This window comes from Fulmarus glacialis, unplaced genomic scaffold (genome assembly GCF_000690835.1).
Source record: "Fulmarus glacialis isolate BGI_N327 unplaced genomic scaffold, ASM69083v1 scaffold25299, whole genome shotgun sequence".
NCBI lineage: Eukaryota > Metazoa > Chordata > Aves > Procellariiformes > Procellariidae > Fulmarus > Fulmarus glacialis.
Window position 1 is genome coordinate 24,892 of NW_009231769.1, and position 19,215 is coordinate 44,106.

Below are 19,215 nucleotides of genomic sequence, written 5' to 3' on the forward strand. Positions count from 1 at the left end.
TCTGAGGATGCCTGTAGGCTGGGCAAAGTCATGGTCTCCTTAGGCTTTGTGACTGAGCAAAACAAGTAGCCCTTGGTTGCTTTGAAGCTTCCCACAACTGGGGCAAATGCTGCAAGTCCCAGGCTTCCTTCTTAACTGGACCAAATCTGTGTCTGACAAGCCCTGTCCACCCCTCCCGGCAGTGTGGGGCTTGGTAAACCACCCGCCAGTCCTGCTGTAACCCCTGGGTGAAGTCCTCTGCCAGAGCGAGCGCAGAGCTTGCTGAGCCAGCCCACCCTCCTTCCATGCAGTCAACACTCCTGGGTTGTTAGATCCAGCTAGTGCATTGCTCACTTCTCAACCACGCCCCGGCCCTTGCTTTTCTCCGGAGGTGCGCTGTTGCACACATTTTTCTCTCATACAGGACCTGAAAGATGCAATTACCCAGACTGAACACTATGGACAAGATAGCCCAGCCCTCTCGATGGTGAGCACCACCCTCAGGAGCCATCCACTTGGCTTCCAAGGCCATCTCCATCAGGACTTAGGCTTTCCTGATTTAACTCAGAGTGCTGCAGAAAGAGATGAGGATGACATTTGTTTCCTATAACTCTGGCATTTTAGTCTGAAATGTCAGATTTGTAAGTGCAAAGGATTTTCCAGACCCGCTGTAATTGTGGGTTTCGCTGCTGAGCAGACAACGAGCCCCTTGTTCCCTAGGAATGTCATGGCACTGCGCCGGGCACAGAAAGCTTCCTCAGGGCAAGGCCTGCCTTTTCCGTCGCTGGCCTCCCTGCTCACGTGCAGGTGTGTTTGGGGAAGGGAATCGCATTGGTGAGCCGAGGGGCCTGGATTTGCTAACAGAAGTGATTCGTTTTCCAGGACAAAAGGGTGGTGAGCGAGAAATGGGGGAGCCCCTGTCCTACGAGCCCTGGGTTTGGCATTGGCAGTGAGGAAGAGGAGGAAGAGGAGGAAGCAGATCATATGTTCACATTTAGAATGGGGAAGAGGATGCAGCTGGCTGTTACCATGGACAACAAAGCCAAGGTGAGCAGGGAGGAGGATTCCTCTTACACTGCGGCCTCTTGACTTACAAAGGGGCTTCTGTTCTGCCTCTCACTTGAGCTTTCTGCTCAGCATGTCCCCTGGTATCTCAGCTCCAAAGGGAATAGTTCCCTTCCCGCTCCTTGTCTCTCATTTCTCAATCCTTCAGCACAGCCTCAGTCTCCATCTCGAGTTGCCACGCACTTTCCTCCCCATGTCTGATTCACAGAAATCAGCCCCCAGGCCTTGGTAAACCTCCCAGCGGCTCCATCCAGCCATGCGTAGCTAGTTCCCTTTCTGAGAGATCAATCACCTCATTGCCCTCCTGGGCCACCAGCGGGTTTGTTAAACTGTGTCGCTGTGCCTGGAAAGGGGATGGAAATAAGTGGGAGCTCGGACAGATTTAGCTGCATCACTCCACAGCTATTCCCAGGGAGGCAGTGATGTCTGGAGGTAAAACCAGCATAATTTCTCCCTGTTACTGTATTCCAGAAAGCCCTAAATGCAGAAGAAAAAACAGAGTGACATGAGTATCTGTTGCAGCTGCCAATGTGACGGGCAGAAAATGTGACCCAGTATTTGCAGACTTAATTAAAAATTGTGCGAAAAGGCAAAAGTAATTAAAACTGCTACTTCATTTTTTAAATCCCAGAACATCCCCTCCTGGGCGCTACCCCAGGGAGCGTCCCTTGTGGAGTCTGTGCATCTAGATATAATGATCCTAATGGCAGCTTCGGCATGTTGGGACTTATTTGCCAAGAAGAGTCTGATAAAACTTTGGCAGTTAGTATTGGCAGCACGTCCAAGGAAGTATGTGCCTGTATGAGCTTCATGCTCTTATTTTCTTCACTTGGAGTATATCTCAGGGGACTGATCTTGTTCTCACTGGAGTTAGTGAGTTTGGCCACTGAGACAAATAGGAACAAGGATCAGAAGTGCCACCTTCTTTGGGAAAATGTAGTATCTGCGTGCACAGATGCACCTGTGTGGGAACTCAGGGAAGCTCTCCAGTTAGTGAGTCTCTGGAGGCAGATTATTGCTGCAGGTGATATTTCTTGCTGTTGAATATGTTCCAAAAGAATACAAGAGGCAATCTTATCTATTGATTAAGATTAAGGAGACACCAGTGAGACAATGGGAGACAAAACACCCAGGGAGCACAGCCCCCTTGTGCTGACCATGCCGATGTGAAGGAGACAGAAAGCCTCAGCTGGCCCTGTGCCTTGCTGAGACATTGGGGTGGACAAGGTCAGCTCCTGTCTCCGTCACGGTGGTGCTGGGAAAAGGAAATGGTGGCAGCAAATGGTGTTCCCCTGGGTCCTCTTTTAGCCACAGCAACGAGCTTGGAACTGAGGTCCAAGCCAAAAACATTCCCCAGGGTAATGAAGTGAAACCCCACCCTTCCTGCTACCCTGGTACTTTGGGGTAGGAGTGCTGAAAACCTTGGCTGTAAACAAAAGGCGGAGAGATATTTCTTACTCTGAGGCAGCTTGGAAATATTTTTCTGATTTTGTGCCTTGAACGCCTTTTCATTTCTGTTTCTCCGTGACCTGGTTACCCTTTCTTTCCATGAAGAAATAGGCCACAATCGCTGTGCCATTATAAAGTCATTATATATTACCTTGAAGGAACGGAATCATTTAGGAAATAATGCACCTTTCAGAATGGTTTTCAGGAGAAAGGGACTGAGGCCTCTCATTTCCTTTGTTCCAGATAGATTACTGTTAGTGCGAATATCCCCTTCAAATGAAATCTCATTCCAGCACAAACCACCTCCTGATGTAAGGGGAGAAATTCTGTTTTTTCTTAGAATAGAGGGTACGTAGAAATCTAACCATGCTCGTTACTGACTGAACTTTACCAATGAGATACTTGAGAGTCCCCTCCATGTTTTCTCATGACTATGTAACTCTGCATGCAGCTCTGCATGGGGGGCTTATATTTGAAGCAATTGCATTTGCAGAGTGAGTGGCTCTCGCAGACAGGCTGTGTCCCCTGGAGCCGTTTCCATAATCTATAGCTCAGAATTCAAGTCCTAGGTGAGGATTTGTATTAGCACAAAGCACTGGCAGCTAAATCACATTGCTGCCTTAAACTCTGTGCCAGGGTTTTTCAGCATGGCCAATTAATAAACCTCTGAGATTTTTCTGCTGGAAATGCAGACCTCTGTGGACACTTCCCATAAGTTCCCGGTTGTATGGTATATACGAATTTGCTTGCATTTGCTTGCATTTGCTTGCATCCTTTCACAGGCCTTAGCAGCCCCACAAAGTCTCCTGGGTGTTGGTGTAAAGCACAACCCAGCAGCCTAACTTGATGACAGAGGAAAACTGATTTATTGGTGAATGTTCCAGTGGCATCAATCCAGAACTCTCCTTTAGTTGCTTTAAATATAGTTCTCAAAATGGAGGAGTAGGAAGAGTGTAGACTGTAATGGGTGAGAGGGAAAAATTATTAGTATTTTGGACAAAATTGTGTTTGATATCATGTGAAGCACAAGCTTATTTGTTGCTGCTGCCCTGTTGAGGCATCCTCTGGGCAGCTGAAGATTAAAGGAGGGTAGATAACTTGCTTCAGCCTCCCAGTGAGCAAGGCTTCACCAGGTGTCCCTGGAGAGACTTCCTTGGTGATACTGGGATGACTAAATGGGCCATCACCATCCTTCCTGTGACCATTGCAATGTTCAAGCAACAGAGTAGCTGGGCTGTGCAGAAAACCATTTACATTCAATCCTAAACATCACAAATCACTGTAAAGCGAGAAGCCCCAAAGGAAAGGCAGCTGGAAAATTGCATAAACTGGACAGAAGTCCAGGGTTTTCCTTTATGTTCTCTTTCCTGACACTCCTCAGACGGGTATTTTTAACACTGCCTTTGCAATCTGGGGCATGCCTCAGACATAAGATGGGCACTTCTTAATTTACAGTTTCTCAGTGAATTGCTACAAGGGAAGCAGTGCAGTTTTGTCTGACTGCAGCTAAATAGCTAGTGCCAGAGCCTCGAATCTCCTGCAGGCAGTGAGTGAGCCCGGACAGGCCCTGTGGAGGGGAAGAGGTGGCTCTGCCAGGCACTGCCGGCTCTTTGGCCCCGCTCTCTGTTCCCGTTGGCTCTGCATGGGCGCTTTCCTCATCTGACATCCCTCGCTTTGGGAGCTAGCCCACCGAGGGCCAGGATTTCCCAATGTGGGACAAGCAATCTAGGAAATCATGGATATTCTTAAAATAATAAAAAACCGAAAGAAGACACATGTCGGCACATTAAGCAGCATGTGCCTTCAGGCGTCACATGTTAGCCAGAAGCAATATGGGGAGCAAGGGAGGGAGGGAGAGAGGGCATTACCTAGAAAAGCTGGTGGTCTCCCAGCCTGTATATGTCTAGCTATTGCAGCTCTGCTAAATAGATATTTCCTCTGAGTCTTCCTTGCCATCTGCTCAATAAACTGCAGGCTTTAATGGCTTTGCCAACGTGCCAGCCTTCCCACTGTGACTTTTAACATCTAATGGCCCAAGGAAGGTGCCGCCTCCCTGTAAATCCGGTAGTGCTCTTTGAGGCTTCCGTCCTGCTCACGGTATTTGGGTACAAGGTCCTCTGCATTGGTTCTCAGGTTTCCAGGTAGCAACTTTGCTGTCGCTTGCACTCAGGGCCCATGTCCCTCCTCAGGAAGGACTTTCTCAGATAGTAAGCGATGAAGCCATCTTCCAAACATACCCACCCAGTGCTGGGCCTCCCTGGCAAGAGTTATTTGTGACCATGTTATTTGTCTAAAGGCCGTCACCACCTAAACACTGAAAAACTCTAGGGAACAGCTGTTGACTTAAGCTAGAATTAATGTTTGATGTACAAGTTAAGGATTAATAGCTTGCTATTACCTTGCTAAGCCATCACTGGGCTTACTTTCTTAATTAAAAAAAATATTAACTAGAATGCTCAGCACCTCGTATCGGTGCTCTGTGTAGGGCAGAGCAAGCCCAGCTCTCCAGTTGGTTAACTAACCTCAGCAGTACCACCTAGGATTACTGTACATGCCTGCTCAGGGCTTAAAGGAGGGAAGATGTATTGCCTTGAACATGCCAGGGAACTCAGGATTGTCCCTGGAGCAAAGATTTCCTGGGAATAATAACCGTTGAAGAACAAAGTGATGTACAGCTTCAGCACCAAAGTATCTACCAGGCTCGAGCGATTCAGTGGTTCCAAAGCAAAGCCAGAGCATATTTTCAACCTCTGAATCATGCTACAAATAGAGCAGGGAGACAGGACAGCAAGCAGTTAAGAGCCTATTCTGCAAGGCATAATGTGTCCAGCTGCTTTCAGAGGATGTCAGCAGATCTCAGCTCTTCCCCAAATATATTACAGTCATGCAGAACTGGACCCTGTACAGGAGGGTCTAGCTTGAGTCATTCCCGTGATTCCCAAGAGCTTTGCTCTTACAGTGGGAGAACACCATCCTTTGTGGGGACTGTTGAGGGAACAGCAGTGCCTTCCTTGGGCTGCAGAGTTCCTTGGTGGCAGCAGGCAGCCTCCTCGGCTGGAGGGTTGCTGCCAGGAAGGCAGATGCTGGGGAAAAGAGAGAGATTCTTTCATAGAAAATTGCTTTACAGATTGCTTTGGGCAATTGCCCAGATTGCTTTACAGAGCCGTCCTCCCCAAAAGACATGAGTAAGGAACGGGTTTTTAGAAGAGGAGAGGCTAGTGTGGGGAGAGAAAGAAGAGAGGTGCGGTCTTGTATACACCAATTTCAAAACAGGGAGGCTGTATTTGTCCCTGTTGTGACTCCACTGACATTTCTGGGGTTAAGTCACAGACCCATGATGTGTAGGGCCCCTCAAAAAACTGCTAAGCACTTTTCTTCCATGTCACCGGGCATAAGAAAGAGTTTAGTTTTCCTTATAAAGGGGAACTGTGAAGTACACACAATGATGCTTATCACTTCGTCCTTTCTAGCTGTGGGAGAAAGTTTAAATAGGAAGGCTCAGGTTTTCAGAGCGGCTGCCAAGATTTTGGTTTACACTACCTTTCCATTGCAATGGGAAGTGTTTGGAAGACACCTGATTCGGTTAGCATAACTTTGCAAGCTATCATATCAAAGGTGTCCATTTACATAGTCTTTAATGGAAGAGTTAAATAAAACTGCATTTTCCTGTGTTTATCACAAGGTAAGAGCACTGGCATGGCTTGTTAGTGCCAATACACAGTAACTTCCTACAATAACCATGTTAATACTGTATTTCTGAGCTACTAGATCATCTCAGCGTAACTGCCAACATGAATGAGACCAGAGGATACCCTTGTGGCCGCAGACATTGCCCCATGAACCCAGAGGGGGGGGCAGGAAAGATTTGCAGCTTCAAATTATCCAGCCCAGCTCTGTGGTCTGAAATACAAGACCAAGATAGTCTATTCACAAGGTTCATTTTTCTTCCACCCATGTCCATTAATACTGATTTGTACTGACATAAAGAAAAACCACATTGGTTTCTTCGACTGCAAGCAGGAATCCTGTGCTGACCATTGTAATTCCAGTCTCCAGTTTCAGTGAAATTTAGGAATAAAATATATGAATCATAGAATATAAACAGGATTTGAAATACTCTTTTCATTTTAAAACATCCTGCGTTTGTATTGGCTAATAGTTCTGGCAATGGAAATATGTTACCTCTGGACATGATGTGATTCAGTCATTTAGAAGCAGGTGCCACTTAAAAGCCAAGACCTAAGTGCTTGTGAGCTTCGTGGCTGACTAATCCTGAGTTCTGGTCTGTACTACGTAGTTCTAGTTGTAAAAAAAGCTAGAGCTGCAGAAAACAGGCAAAATTACTAAATTCATACTGCATATTAAATCCATTACTTGCATATATCTGCACACATGCATGTGTGCATATACACACATATATACAGATGTAAAACCTAAATAAGTTTTACTTCACAGTTGAAGCAGGCTACAGACTTGGGAACAATAATAGAATCATAAAATAGCTGAGGTGCGATGCGACCTCTGGAGGTCATCTAGTCTGATCCCCTGCTAAAAAGTTATCTTCAAAGTTATCTCAGGTTGCTCAGGGCTGAGCCCAATCAAATTCTGAACATCTCCAGTGATGGAGACTTCAGAGCCTCTTTGGGCACCTGTTTTCAAGTGTTTGACTACCACCATTGTGACTTTTTTCCCCTTAATTCCAGTTGTACTTTGCCTTGTGGCAGGTTGTGTCCATTGCCTCTTGCACCTCCAAGAGGATTCAGGCTCTGTTCTCTTCATAACACCTTTTCAGACAGAGGAATACTGCAATTAGGTCCCCTCTTTGCCTTCTCTTCTCCCTCCAGACTTAACAAATGCAGCCTCACCATGTGCATCCTATGCTCCAGCCCTGTAACGGTCTTGGTGATCCTCCACTAGACTCTTTCCAATTTGTCTATACCTCTCTCATCTTGCAGTGAAGGGAAACTGGACACAATAATTCAAATATGGCCCAAACAGAGGGAAATAATCACTTCCCTCAACCTGATGGCTCTCCTCATGCTAATGGAACCAAGCGAGCAACTAGCCTTTCTCACTGTTCACTTATGGTCAAGTTGCCCACCAGGCTCCCAAAGTACTTCTGCAGAGCTGCTCCCAGCCAGCTGGGCCTCTGCCTGTAGTGATGCATGGGATTCTTTGGGGTGCAGGACGTGTCATTTGTTTCTGTTGACCCTCCTCCACTTTGTCAAGATCCCTCTGAATGACAGTACCATCCTCCAGTGTATCAGCTTGGTGTCACCCATTAACTTGATGAAGGTGTAGTCTGTCTCATTATCCAGATCACTGAAGAAGATGCTAAGCAGCAGATATCAGCCTACACCCTCAGCACTCTTGGATGCAGCCCACCTAGTCCCACCTTCTTACTTTATTTAAACGGTCCATAACTGAATCTTCCGGGATGCTGAGGGAGTGAAGCATTTCTCTGACTCGGCCACTAGGTTAGGGACTTGGGATGTAGAGAGCAGACCTTGCCAGTAAAAGACCAAGGCAAAGAAGGCATAGAGTAACCAGTCTTTTCCGTGCCCTGTGTCACTAAGTTGCCCACCCCATTCAGCAGCAGGCCAACAGCTTTCTTCAACTTTCTTTGCTGCTGATGTATCTACAGAAGTCCTTCTTGCTGACCTTCACATCTCTCACTTGTTTTAACTCCAGGTGAGTTTTGGCTTTCCTAACTCCATCCCTGCATGCCCAGGTCCTGCTCCTGTAATCTTCCTTGAGAGCCTGTCCCTTTCCACCTCCCACACACTCACTTTTTGCATTTAAGTTGCAAGTTAAGGAGCTCCCTCCTCAGCCAAGTTGGGCTCTTTCCACACCTGCTTATTTTCTTGTACAACAGGAAGTCCTTACTTATGTTCTTGTGCCTTGTCCATGAAAATCAGTCAGGTCTCCTGGGTTCCTTTCCCCTTCAAGACAGCTCCCTGCAGGATCCCACCTACCAGTTCCCTGAACAAGTCAACATCTTCTCTCCTGAAGCCCATGGTCTCTAATCTGCTGCTTGCTCTCAGGGTCCTAAAATCCACTGTCTTCTGGTCACTGCTCCCAAAGCTGCCATTGGCCTTCACATCTTCAACCAGTTCTGACTTTAGTTTAGTAATCAGGCAGTCACTTACTAAGCTGCAGTAATGCAATCACTTGTAACGTTGTGACTGCAATGGGATGTGTAGTTAAGGACAGTATAGCGTGTCCTATTCGTGGAGGGGGAGTAAAGCTAGGATTTCAGAGCAGTTTAGATTCTGGTTTGAACTTTCTGGCTTTGCCTGGCCTCTGATAAAATCATATCCTTCTCAAGACAGACACATAGACTAAAACCTTTAAAACGGCTCACAAAGTTTATAGGGGACTTTTCCAGGACATACATCCTGGCTGCAGGTAAAAGTACACCTAAATGTCTGGCTATGATAGGTGCCGAGACAAGTACTCCATATGTAAATGATTGCCTATTCTCTTGACTATCAGATTTTATTTTCTCAAGAAAAAGATCTTGACATCTCTAGGGATGGCTCACAAGATATTTGTCCTCAGAAGCAGTCAAAGTAGGAGGCTGCATTGACACAAGCATAGAGAACAACATGGAAAGTACTAGAATGGCATTGAACAGATTGGCAGCAGATCCTTGCTTTGAATGCAACATGTGGCTTCACTTATTTCAAGAAAAGCAGAAATAGCAAGGGTCCTACTAAGGGCAGCAAAACTTGTTAGGAGCTACAGCTGAAACCTAAAACCACAGAGCTGTACGTACTCAAGGGAATGTATAAAAAGATTCCCACCATGTCCACACAGCTCTGGCAGACAGAACCAACGGCAGTGCAGGGACCCATTCCTCCTCTCGCACGATTCAGACTAACTCAAGAACTGTCTCTGCTGAGACAGCAAAATTACACAGATGTGAAAGAAGAATAAACAAGAGACTGAAGGTCTGATGCTGGAAATACTCCAGTACCTCCTAAAACATTTATCATGTGTTAGGAAGCTCGATGACTGGACAAGCGATAAAAAAGGTCTTGCTGACGGAGGCTGTCTACAGCAAGGCTCCCTCCATGCTAACATCTGCACTTCTGGCAGAGCCAAGTGAAGATGAGGCTAATGCAAGACATCTTGATATCATATGTCATGGCAAATTCACTGATGCTTGCAAGACTTCCATACAAATCAGAGGTCAGTGTGTGATGTTTGTTTTTGAAACCAAGTTCATAGCAACAAAGAGTTCCCAAGTTTCACTGACGTTTACTTGGAGATTTTGAGCTCCTTTGAAATCAAGACTCCAGTATGTGTGGAAGTCCAAGGAGGAAAAACAGAGGAAGATATACCATCCTTTAGAGAGGGAAGCTTCTGAGGTTTGTTCATCCCTGGTAAAATCGAGCAGAGGAATCATACAGATGAAGAGAAAAGAAAAAGATCAGAGATAAAGATGGAGAAGACTTATTAAGTCTCTCATTTCCTTGTAAGGCAAAAATAAAAAGGCACATGATGGAACTGAAAGATGATACTTTTAAATGAGAAAAAGTATGTATTTTTGTACAAAAGATGTGCTTATTTTGTGGAAGTGATGGCTGAGGGCACTGGCAGGAGCTCAGCCAGCAACAAAGATAATTAACAAAATAAGAACCAGATGTAAATCCATGCAGTAAAGTCATGAACTGATACAGACAGCTGGAAATAATATCTGAAAGGGGTAAACTGCCCTTGTTCAAGGAGTTTATATATCAGTTTTCTAAACTATTCTAAACTATGCTGAATAAATCATTCCAGAACTATGAACGCACAATGACTATGAAGATGATAAATTATCAGGTGTTAATACACTTCGGGATAGTAACTGCTTTGTGGGCAAGGTTGGAGAGAACACCACTGTTTCCCTTCTCTTTCACCCTCTAGGCTTCTGCTCCAATGTAGCCTCACATTTAATTGGGACATGTTGTTTGGTGAGAGGACAACTTCACATTTGTTTCAAAGATGCAAGATGGCTCGCCTGTCTAAAATAAAAACATCAATCAGTGTTCATGCTGCAAAGCATCTGAAAAGGGTAAATCCCACTCTACCTGAGCTGTGCTCAAACATGCCTATGTAATATTACATATCCGTTAAAGTAGGATGGCAGCTTTACAAACCAGGAAGACTGACTATCTGGCCCATGTTTCTCTTCTGCCAGACCAAAATCCTTTGCAGTTTGGGGATGGCCACTCTCCTGGGAAGGGCGCTGCACAGGGCTAATGGAGGTGTCATTAACTCATCCTGTCCTTTCCAGGGCAAGCGGATCGTCAGTGAGAAACGTACCGAGTGCTTCCCTGGCCCAGGCAGAGTGCCAGACCTGAGTGAAGAAGAGACAGACCATTTGGTGGCTTTCCGCCGAGGGAGAAGGATGCAGATTGCCATCACCATGGATAACAAGGAAAAAGTAAGTGCATTGCGAATGACTGGACTGCAATGTATCAGTGGCATCCACTCGTTCTGCTGGCATGAGACGGGCCATGGAGACAGATTAGAGCTAGCGCAGCAACAGGACATTGGGAGAGACTATATGTTAATAGAGGGGAGCTTATCACCATAAAACTCTCTGGCTTCTGTCACTGTGAAAGAGGACAGGCTACAGTCCTTTCCCTTCTCTGTGATCCTAGCTAGAGCTAGCAGGCTTTTAAACATACTGGGTCCGTAAGAAATACCAGATGCTTTCTTGGGAGGACTGATGAAAGCACTGCCAGATATGGGGCATGAATCTCACCTCCTGTCTCTTACCAACTTCTTTTTGGGGCCATACAGCAGATTGAGTCAGGAGCGCTGTCCTCTTGACTCACTGCATGACTTAAAAGCTAACAGAGCTGGGCAATATCTGCTTCAAAACCCAAGTCCTGCTGTGCCTGGCCATAACCTACTGGGTGAGCTGGCTGAACTTTGTTAATCTTTGAAACATATTTCAAATACTTCTTTGCAAATACCTTCCTCTTTACACACACAAAGGCATGTGATATTTTCCTATTTGAGAGTTTGCACAGATAAGTAAGAATGCCTACAGCAAACAGGGTCAGCAAAGACTGTGAAGGAAAACAACACCTAGTGTAGCTGCCAAACACACCCAGGAACGCTGGGAGACCTATGCAGCACCATCTCTGGGACAGCAGCCAGCCATCTGCTAACTGCCCACGTTAATCTTCAGCTTCTCCTCCTCCCCAGAGTTTACCTTAGGCTCTGAAAGCCCGTGTGCTCCTTTCTCATGGCTACCAAGCAGTTTTTTGAATGCCATAAACCTCATATAGGCTGCCTGATTGAGCCACTAGTAACTGTCCATTCGCCGGAGGTTCACGTGGCAGCTGTCACCCATTCCATCACGAACACCTAGATGTGATGGTAGGATGAGAGTGACCTGACCATGCTGTGCTGTAGCTATCCTTGAGGCTGTCAAATGTAATTCTGTGATGTGCACAGCAAGTCTCTCTGCTTCTGCTCTTGCTGGCCTTGTTTAAATACTTATCTCTGAGGTCATCAAGGCTGGGACTGTGCTAGGAGAGAGCAGCAGGAGGAGTGCCGAGATTTTGGCTTCAGATCCTGTACCCTGTTTTAAGTGCATGAACAGCCCTGAAAAAGGTAATATCTCATATGCTTTTGTTATGGAACATGAAATTTGAGGCTGAGGGTCCATGTACGTGGTTTTGGCTATGCCTTGCTCATATTGGCCCCAAAGCAGTTAGATTCAGAGTGTGTATGAGAGCAGGCCTGCAACTGTGCTAGCTTAAAGCCATATCTGCCTACACCTTTTTACTTGAACCACTGAAGATCTGATGCTTTGCATCGTATGCTGGCAAAGAGGGTGTGAAGTCCCTAACGCCTGGCAGATTTGATTTTGGTGATTCAGCAGAGGTTGGTGTCTTGGGTCTTGCTCTTGCTACTTTCAGCTCCCACTGTGCTGCCATTCATTTAAACTCATTCATTTAAATTCATTCCCAATGAAAGCAATTACCTCCATATAGCAGTGCAAGTAGCTCACATAACCCTGTCAACCCTCCTTTCTTCAATTGTACATAACCAACAGTGGTCTCCTTCACACAGCTTGGGCTAGAAGGTAATCCTGATAATCCCCAGGAATGCAAACAACTCTATGCTGCTCCTCCTCAGATACCAAAGTTCATTTAAAGTCTTCCCTTTTTTTTCCCCTTAATCCAAACCTGGTCACTCAGTTGGCAGAGGGTCAGACTGAAGCTCAGACACTCTTCTAGCAGCAGTGGGCTGCGAGGGAGGCCTGCTAGGTGCTGGACGAGAGCCTGCTGGTGCTGATGTCCGCAGGGAGAAGGATTGTGCAGAGCCATTTGGTGCCTTCACGCCTTGGCTGAACAAGAGAAAGATCTGTGTTAGGAGCACAGGAAAGCCACAGAAGCTTCATAGCTATCAAACAACACTAATGAGGAGCAGTATATCCCTTCAGCCTTAATTAATACTGAAAAGAAAGATTAGTTTTGCTTGATCACCTGGTCTTCTGGCTGGACAGATAGCCTAGCTCAACAGCAGTCTTGGACTAACGTCGCTGGCAACACCCATTTAGCAATAGCATCATGCTTCTTGCTGGCACAGAAAAGTTGTCCCCTGCTTTCTGTCACTGAGCGTAGAAGCATACCTCCCCCAGTCTCTTGGAAGCTCACAGAGAGCAGAATGGGGGCTTGCTGCTCCCTGGAAGGCAGGGTGCTTTCAGGGGCCACGTGCTCTCCCAACCTGCACAGGAGGCAGGGAGCAAGCACAGGGGTTGCCACGGAGCACACCTCCCAAGGCTGGGAAATGAAGGGGCCGGTAGCGCATGTTAATGAGCTTATGTTAAAAATGGGCTTTCAGGGGAGCATTTGTTGTTATTCTTCGGATTCCCCTTATAATTTAGAAAAAGATATAAAAGTGTTTGAAACTCTAGTTTCCAATACCTGTTACCAGCTGGATATGTTTCAGACTCCAACTGAGCTCAGGAGATTTCCTTGTTCCCGGTGATTTCCCTAGACTGCTCAGGCCCTGTTCCATCCCTAGTTAATGAAGATTATCTTCATATTGCCATTTTAATTGCGTAACTTCAGACAACAGCTACAACAGCCAGGACAAAATCCAGCTCTCAGCACACAGGCACCTTACAACGTGACAAAAGGATGTGGCTGTAAGAGAGTTAAATGATTGGATTTCACGGTCACCTCTGCAAGCTACTTTCTTCCATCTGCACTTGGTCAACCTTTTCCCAGGATCAGTGACGGAAGCAGATGGGGCCTGAAGTGACAGGTCAGGTTGGCATCTCACACATCATACCAGCTTGGGCTGGTTGAGTCAAGGGAGATTTGGTCTGGCCCACCCTGTCACTTCACCTGTTCCTAAGCTGCGTTAAGGATTAGTGTTTTAAACAAGTACTTCTTTTTTCTGCTAGTGATAGTGCTTGAAAAATTGAAACCAGGCAAGTCTGTCTCACATGCTGTGGCTCAGAGCGATGTGTTTCTCCAAGAGGCACTGGAAGACTGCAGTGCAGAGAGCAGATCAGAGTTAGTAATACCAAAAGGTATAAAACCTCTATTAAATAATTTTAGCCTGCAGAACTCGGTGTGTGTCACAAGGGATGTTGAATACAGCAATTCATTTTGGAAGTGGAAGCCGAATCCCACCAGCACTGGTGGGATCACAGCATCCACAAACCCTGGCAGCCCTGGGCTTCAGTTCCCCCCACGTAAACAGGGTTACAGCATGCCTCTGCCTTCCTGGCTATGGTGACGATAAATGCGTGAGCGATACTGAGTGGCTCAGTGCTGCATCACTTCAGGAAAACTATTAAACAGGGAACCAGCTGGTGAACAGGGAAACCAGCCCCGGTGGGCTCTGCAACCAGAGCTACCCCAGCACTGCAGAAGAGCTGGGACCTGCCCGGTGAGGGCCATGCACTAACAGGCGTGTTAGTGCAGCAGTGTTTGCAGTAACCCTAAGTGTTTGCAGCAGCAGCCAGCAGCACAGCATGAGGGAAAGGGCAGAAGACCAGGGAAGCCTGCAGTCGTGCCTCCCCTCCTATACTTGCCAGCCCCCAAGTTAGGGGCCTCCTCTGCCAAGAACAGCATCTTTCTCCTTGACAGGCTTTTTCTTGCCCAAATTCTAATCTCTTTTTTTTTTTTGAGTCCATCTAAACTTTATCCCCCACAACATCTCCAGCCAGGAGCTGCATTGTTAAGTGACGTGCTGTGTTGAAACATGCATCCCTTCTTTTTCTTCAAACTTGTTACTGATAACTCCAGTTGATGTTTCTGCATCACGGGAAGCAGTGCATAGATCATCCCCTGTTCACTTTCCCAAAGCACAAACGATTTTATTGACCCATTTCAAATCTCCCTTCAGCCATCTCTTCTGCAGGCTTAAGAGACTGACCCTATTTAGACATGTCTGGTGAGGAAGTAGTTCTATATTTTTGATCACTTGCATTGCCCTCGTTTGTGCCTTTGTTATTTTTACTATATTCTTTTAATACAAGAGGACCAGAACTGTACATGGTATTCAAGCTGCGGGCTCTTGTGGATGTACTCAGTGATGTAACAATGTTTCTGGCTTGTTCTCTATTCTTTTCCTAACAACTTTGCATTTTCTTTGCTTTTTTTCTAAATAATTGAGCTAACATTTTCAGAGAACTAGTCACAATAATACTAAAAATTTCATTCCTGAGTGTTAATCATAGTTCAGGCTTCACTACTGTGTGTGTATATATAAGAAGGGGCATTTTTCTCTGTGTGAGTTATTTTGTATTATTGATATTGAATTTCATCTATAATTTTATGATGCAAGCATTCAGTGTCAAGAGATCTTTTGCAACTCTTTCCTGGCAAATTACATTCTTTGCCCTGGATGATTTAGTATCATCAGCAAACTGTCATCTCTCTATTCAGCTCCTTTTCCAGACCATTTATGAGCATGTTGAGCAGCGCATGTTCCAGTGGCACACCCCTGCTAATCTTCTACCATGGAAACTGGCATTTTCTTGCCACTTTTTGTTTTCTATCCTTTAATTAGCTGTTAATCCAAAAGAGAAACTTCATTTTCATCCCCAAATTGATCAGCTACTGGAAGAGCCTGATGGGGTATCAGTGTTGTCATCTGAGTAGTGGTGTGTTAGGACCTGAGCTGAGACCCCCAATTCGAGCATTAGCTTTCAGCCTCCCTTATTACCCCAGCATGGTCCATCCTTTGGGGTTTTTCGCCTCATGCCCCAGCTGGTTTCCTGCTCATTCTGGGTTATTTGTGTCCTCCCACAGAGGCCTGTGGTGCCTAAGAGAGAAGATCACATGCGTCACTCCGGTACACTTCGGTAACATCCCGTAGCCTGGCCACTGTCAAATTTGCCTCCTCCTCTCTGCACTTGCCAAATTTATCCTATTAAAACATTTGATGGGCATCCTCGTTATCCCACATTTTTCTCTATTTTTATTCATGATGAAATTCAATAAAAAGGGAAAGAAAAAAAAGACTCCCATTCTTGCTACCCTTGGTGCTTCTAGCTAGCACCGCATTGTCAGTCCCAGACCGCATCGCAGCTGGCAGCACACAGCTGTGGCAGAGGCTGCCAAAGAGGAAATGCAAGTAAAAAAACCTGTTCTCATGATTTTCTTTTCTGAAACAGCCCCAGTGCCTTATATTACCCTGCCATCTTGAAGCCTGTTTTTTCCTAACCAGTGAAAAGACTCTTTCACTCTCTGTTACCACAGAGCGCTGGGGGGACCAAATTATCCTGTCTCCTTGCAGAAAGAATTACCCTGAGCACATCGCTCTACTGATGCAACTTCACGGCCTGCAGTGCTGCTGCCTGGTTGCCCCTAAATCTGCGTCGTGGCTTTCTCTGCAAGCAGGGCTGGGGATAGTGCCTAATTGTTTAGCACCAGTTTTCCTAAAAAGCCGCTCCATGCTCTGGCAGTGTTTCAGGATCATTAATGCATTAGAGCTGCAAGCTGGCAGCCCAGGATCAGTGAAGCACAATGGTTAATTAGCAGGTTACAAATCATCTTTTAAATGGACAGTTGATAGGGCTTCAGGGCTTTTAAATTGTCCTTTTATTAACAGAGTTTCCCAGGATGGTATATCAGAAATGACTGTTTGTAATCAAGAGACACAAAAGCTGCTTTCAGGGACTTACACCGATGAGTCTGACTCCCATGCTTGCATGGGAGAGGAACCAAATCTGTGGCAGGAGAAACACTTGCTTTTACATTGCAGATGGGAGGGGAAGATAGGCAGAAAGGGTGGCTGAAAAGTGTTTAGCTCCCTTCAGGCAGCACAATTAGTAGGCTGATTTTTCAAAAGAGTTAGAAAAAAAATCTTCTTATGTACTAGTTTCAAAAATCCGGCTCAGTGGGGGATCCGAGCACTGGAAAACCAGCTCTAAGCTCTTTCAAAAATCTCCTCCTGCAGAAGAAATGTCAGTTCTGGTGCTGACACGTGCCAGGAGAAGTGGGTACCAAAAAGTTAATTTAACACATCTGTTGGTGTTTATTTTTAAAATAAGAAAACAATGAAGTAGCCCAGAGACGTCAAAGCCTGTCAAAGCTTTTGGTATGGAGAACCGTTAGTACAAAACAATGCTTAACATGGCTGGCTAATGGCATCAGCATCATCACCCTTGCACATTAACATTAGCTGGGTATATGTATGTCGGGAGGTCAGACAAACCCGGAGTCAGAAAGCATTTGGGATCCCAGGGCCGTATCCTGGTTAGGAGCAGGCTCTGCCCCCCCGGCCGGACCATTCTGTGGCTGAGAAATGGAGAAATCCTTGCATAAATCTCAGGATAAACAAACGTAATCTTTTCTGTCTCCTTTAAGTTTTTGTTCCCTCCTCACATCTCTTCCCCTGCTGTGCAGGAACAGTTAAACTATGAGACGATAATGTCATTGTCATATTTCATAATTTTGGGGGCGGAGAGGAGGAAGGAGGAGAAAAACATGTTTTGCTTCCCCATGGCCTGGGTGTGTCACAAGAGGCTAACAGCAGTTCTGGGGCAGCACAGAGCAAATGTGAAAATCTGCTCCTGAGCCAGTGCAAAAGCAAAGCTAACCATATTTTCTTAACTGCACAGTTCAGACCTGCTTTCCTGATAGAAGCGAACCAGATTTTTTTGGTCCTCTCTGTTTTCCACAGTGCCCTTTGAGAAGCAAAAATAGAAGCAGACTAAGGAAAAAGGCAGCCTGGCTTCAAGCGAGGGATGGAGAGTTGTACAGTTGTGACAGCGATTTGTGGTGTGCACTGGAGAGCTGGTGCCCAAAACGGGACGGCCTCCAGGTTGCAGGTCTCTGGCGCTGGCCAGCCACGCAGGAGCTGCGTCATCTCCTGCGTCTCGTGAGCTGCAGCACAGTCCCTCAGCCGGGCCGTCCCAGCACATTTCCTGGGTGCAGGCTCGCTCTTCACTTGGCAGAGGCAGGGCTGAAGTCAAGCTGCGCTGGGCTGCAGACAGGCAGAGGCACACTGCTCCCCCCGCAGCTTACGCACACCCTGGCTCAGTGCTCCAGCTGTGCGGATGCTCTGGCTTTCCGGTTCCCGTCTTCTGGGACACAACCAGGCATTGTAAAGTCTCCAAACAGAATCATTCTTTGCATGAGCTTGCATGAGAAATATGCAGACTCAGACGAAACAATAAGCACACCCATGCAGCTCCCTGCCTCAGTTTCCCCATCAATTATGAGCTGTCTTTGGCATTTCCGAGGCAATCAGTGCTCCTTCTCTCCTGTTTCTCCTCCCACACAAGGTTTCCCCCAGGGACGGAGGGGCTCCAGCTCTTCTGCAGCAGCTGGCTCCTTTGTACTCTTTCTAAAATGTTGAGTTTCTTTTACAGCTGCTTTAAAGGCTAAACATCCATCTGCACCTTGCTCCCCAGCTAGCCTCCTCAAATAAGCAAAGTTTCCAGGTTTCTGCTGTTTTAATATCTCTATAAATGGAAGGTCTCAGTTTGGGGCTGCAGAGACTTGTTAGATCCCTCGCTACTAGATTCTTCAAATGGGGCTGCACGAGCAGTTGACTTTGAGCCTGGAGGGAGCATTTTTGGTTACATAAGTTTTTGCAGCAACCTTTTGAAATAAATACCCAGTATCATCTTTCATCATATCCTGGCCCATTTTGCAACAGGCCAGGATATGGTGAGGGGTGGCTTCTATGAGCGCAGACCCCGCTGCATTTTTTCCCAAATCTTTGCTGAGAAATCCTAGGACAATATAGCTAACATCTTCCTCCTTGTTTCCAAGGATCTGTTTACACAAGCTTCCACCTGTACTGGAGCTACACCAGCTTCACAGTCAGACCAGTGAAGCTGTCGTGCAATGTCCATGAGCACTGGCTATATGGTCATACTTCCCACCTGCCTCAGATTTAGTACGTGCGGACAATCCCCAAAAAGACTCCCCCCAGCCCGTTCCCTGCACGATTGCACTGGGTACACAGGAACGGGCTGCAGCGGGGATGAGTTGCCTTAGGAGGCTGGGCAGAGCCGGCAGGTATTGAGACTGGTATCGCAAGTTTCCCGCAGCCAGCCCCGTAATGCTGGGGTAAACCTGGGGCTGGCAAAAGTCCTGTTTCCAGCCTGGGTTGGACCTCATGGCACTGACGCTTTCTCGAACAGCTGACCTGGCAGTTTGTGCTGCGCCTTTCCTCTTTGTGTTTCAGTTTTGCTTGGTGGTGCAAAATGGCAGCATGATAATTTCAGTCCCACACACT

General features: G+C 46.4%; 1 protein-coding gene across 1 annotated transcript in view; it reads left to right on the forward strand.

Annotated features, from left to right (window-relative positions):
- LOC104081816 (uncharacterized protein C15orf52 homolog) overlaps positions 1 to 19,215 on the forward strand; it is a gene marked incomplete at its 5' end in the record, with an annotated part of 34,628 nt that overhangs the window by 2,215 nt on the left and 13,198 nt on the right. Inside the window, 3 exons of the mRNA XM_009584689.1 lie at positions 404 to 466; positions 862 to 1,026; positions 10,778 to 10,927. Of these exons, the coding sequence (XP_009582984.1) occupies positions 404 to 466; positions 862 to 1,026; positions 10,778 to 10,927 (378 nt within the window). The remainder of the gene's footprint in view (positions 1 to 403; positions 467 to 861; positions 1,027 to 10,777; positions 10,928 to 19,215) is intronic.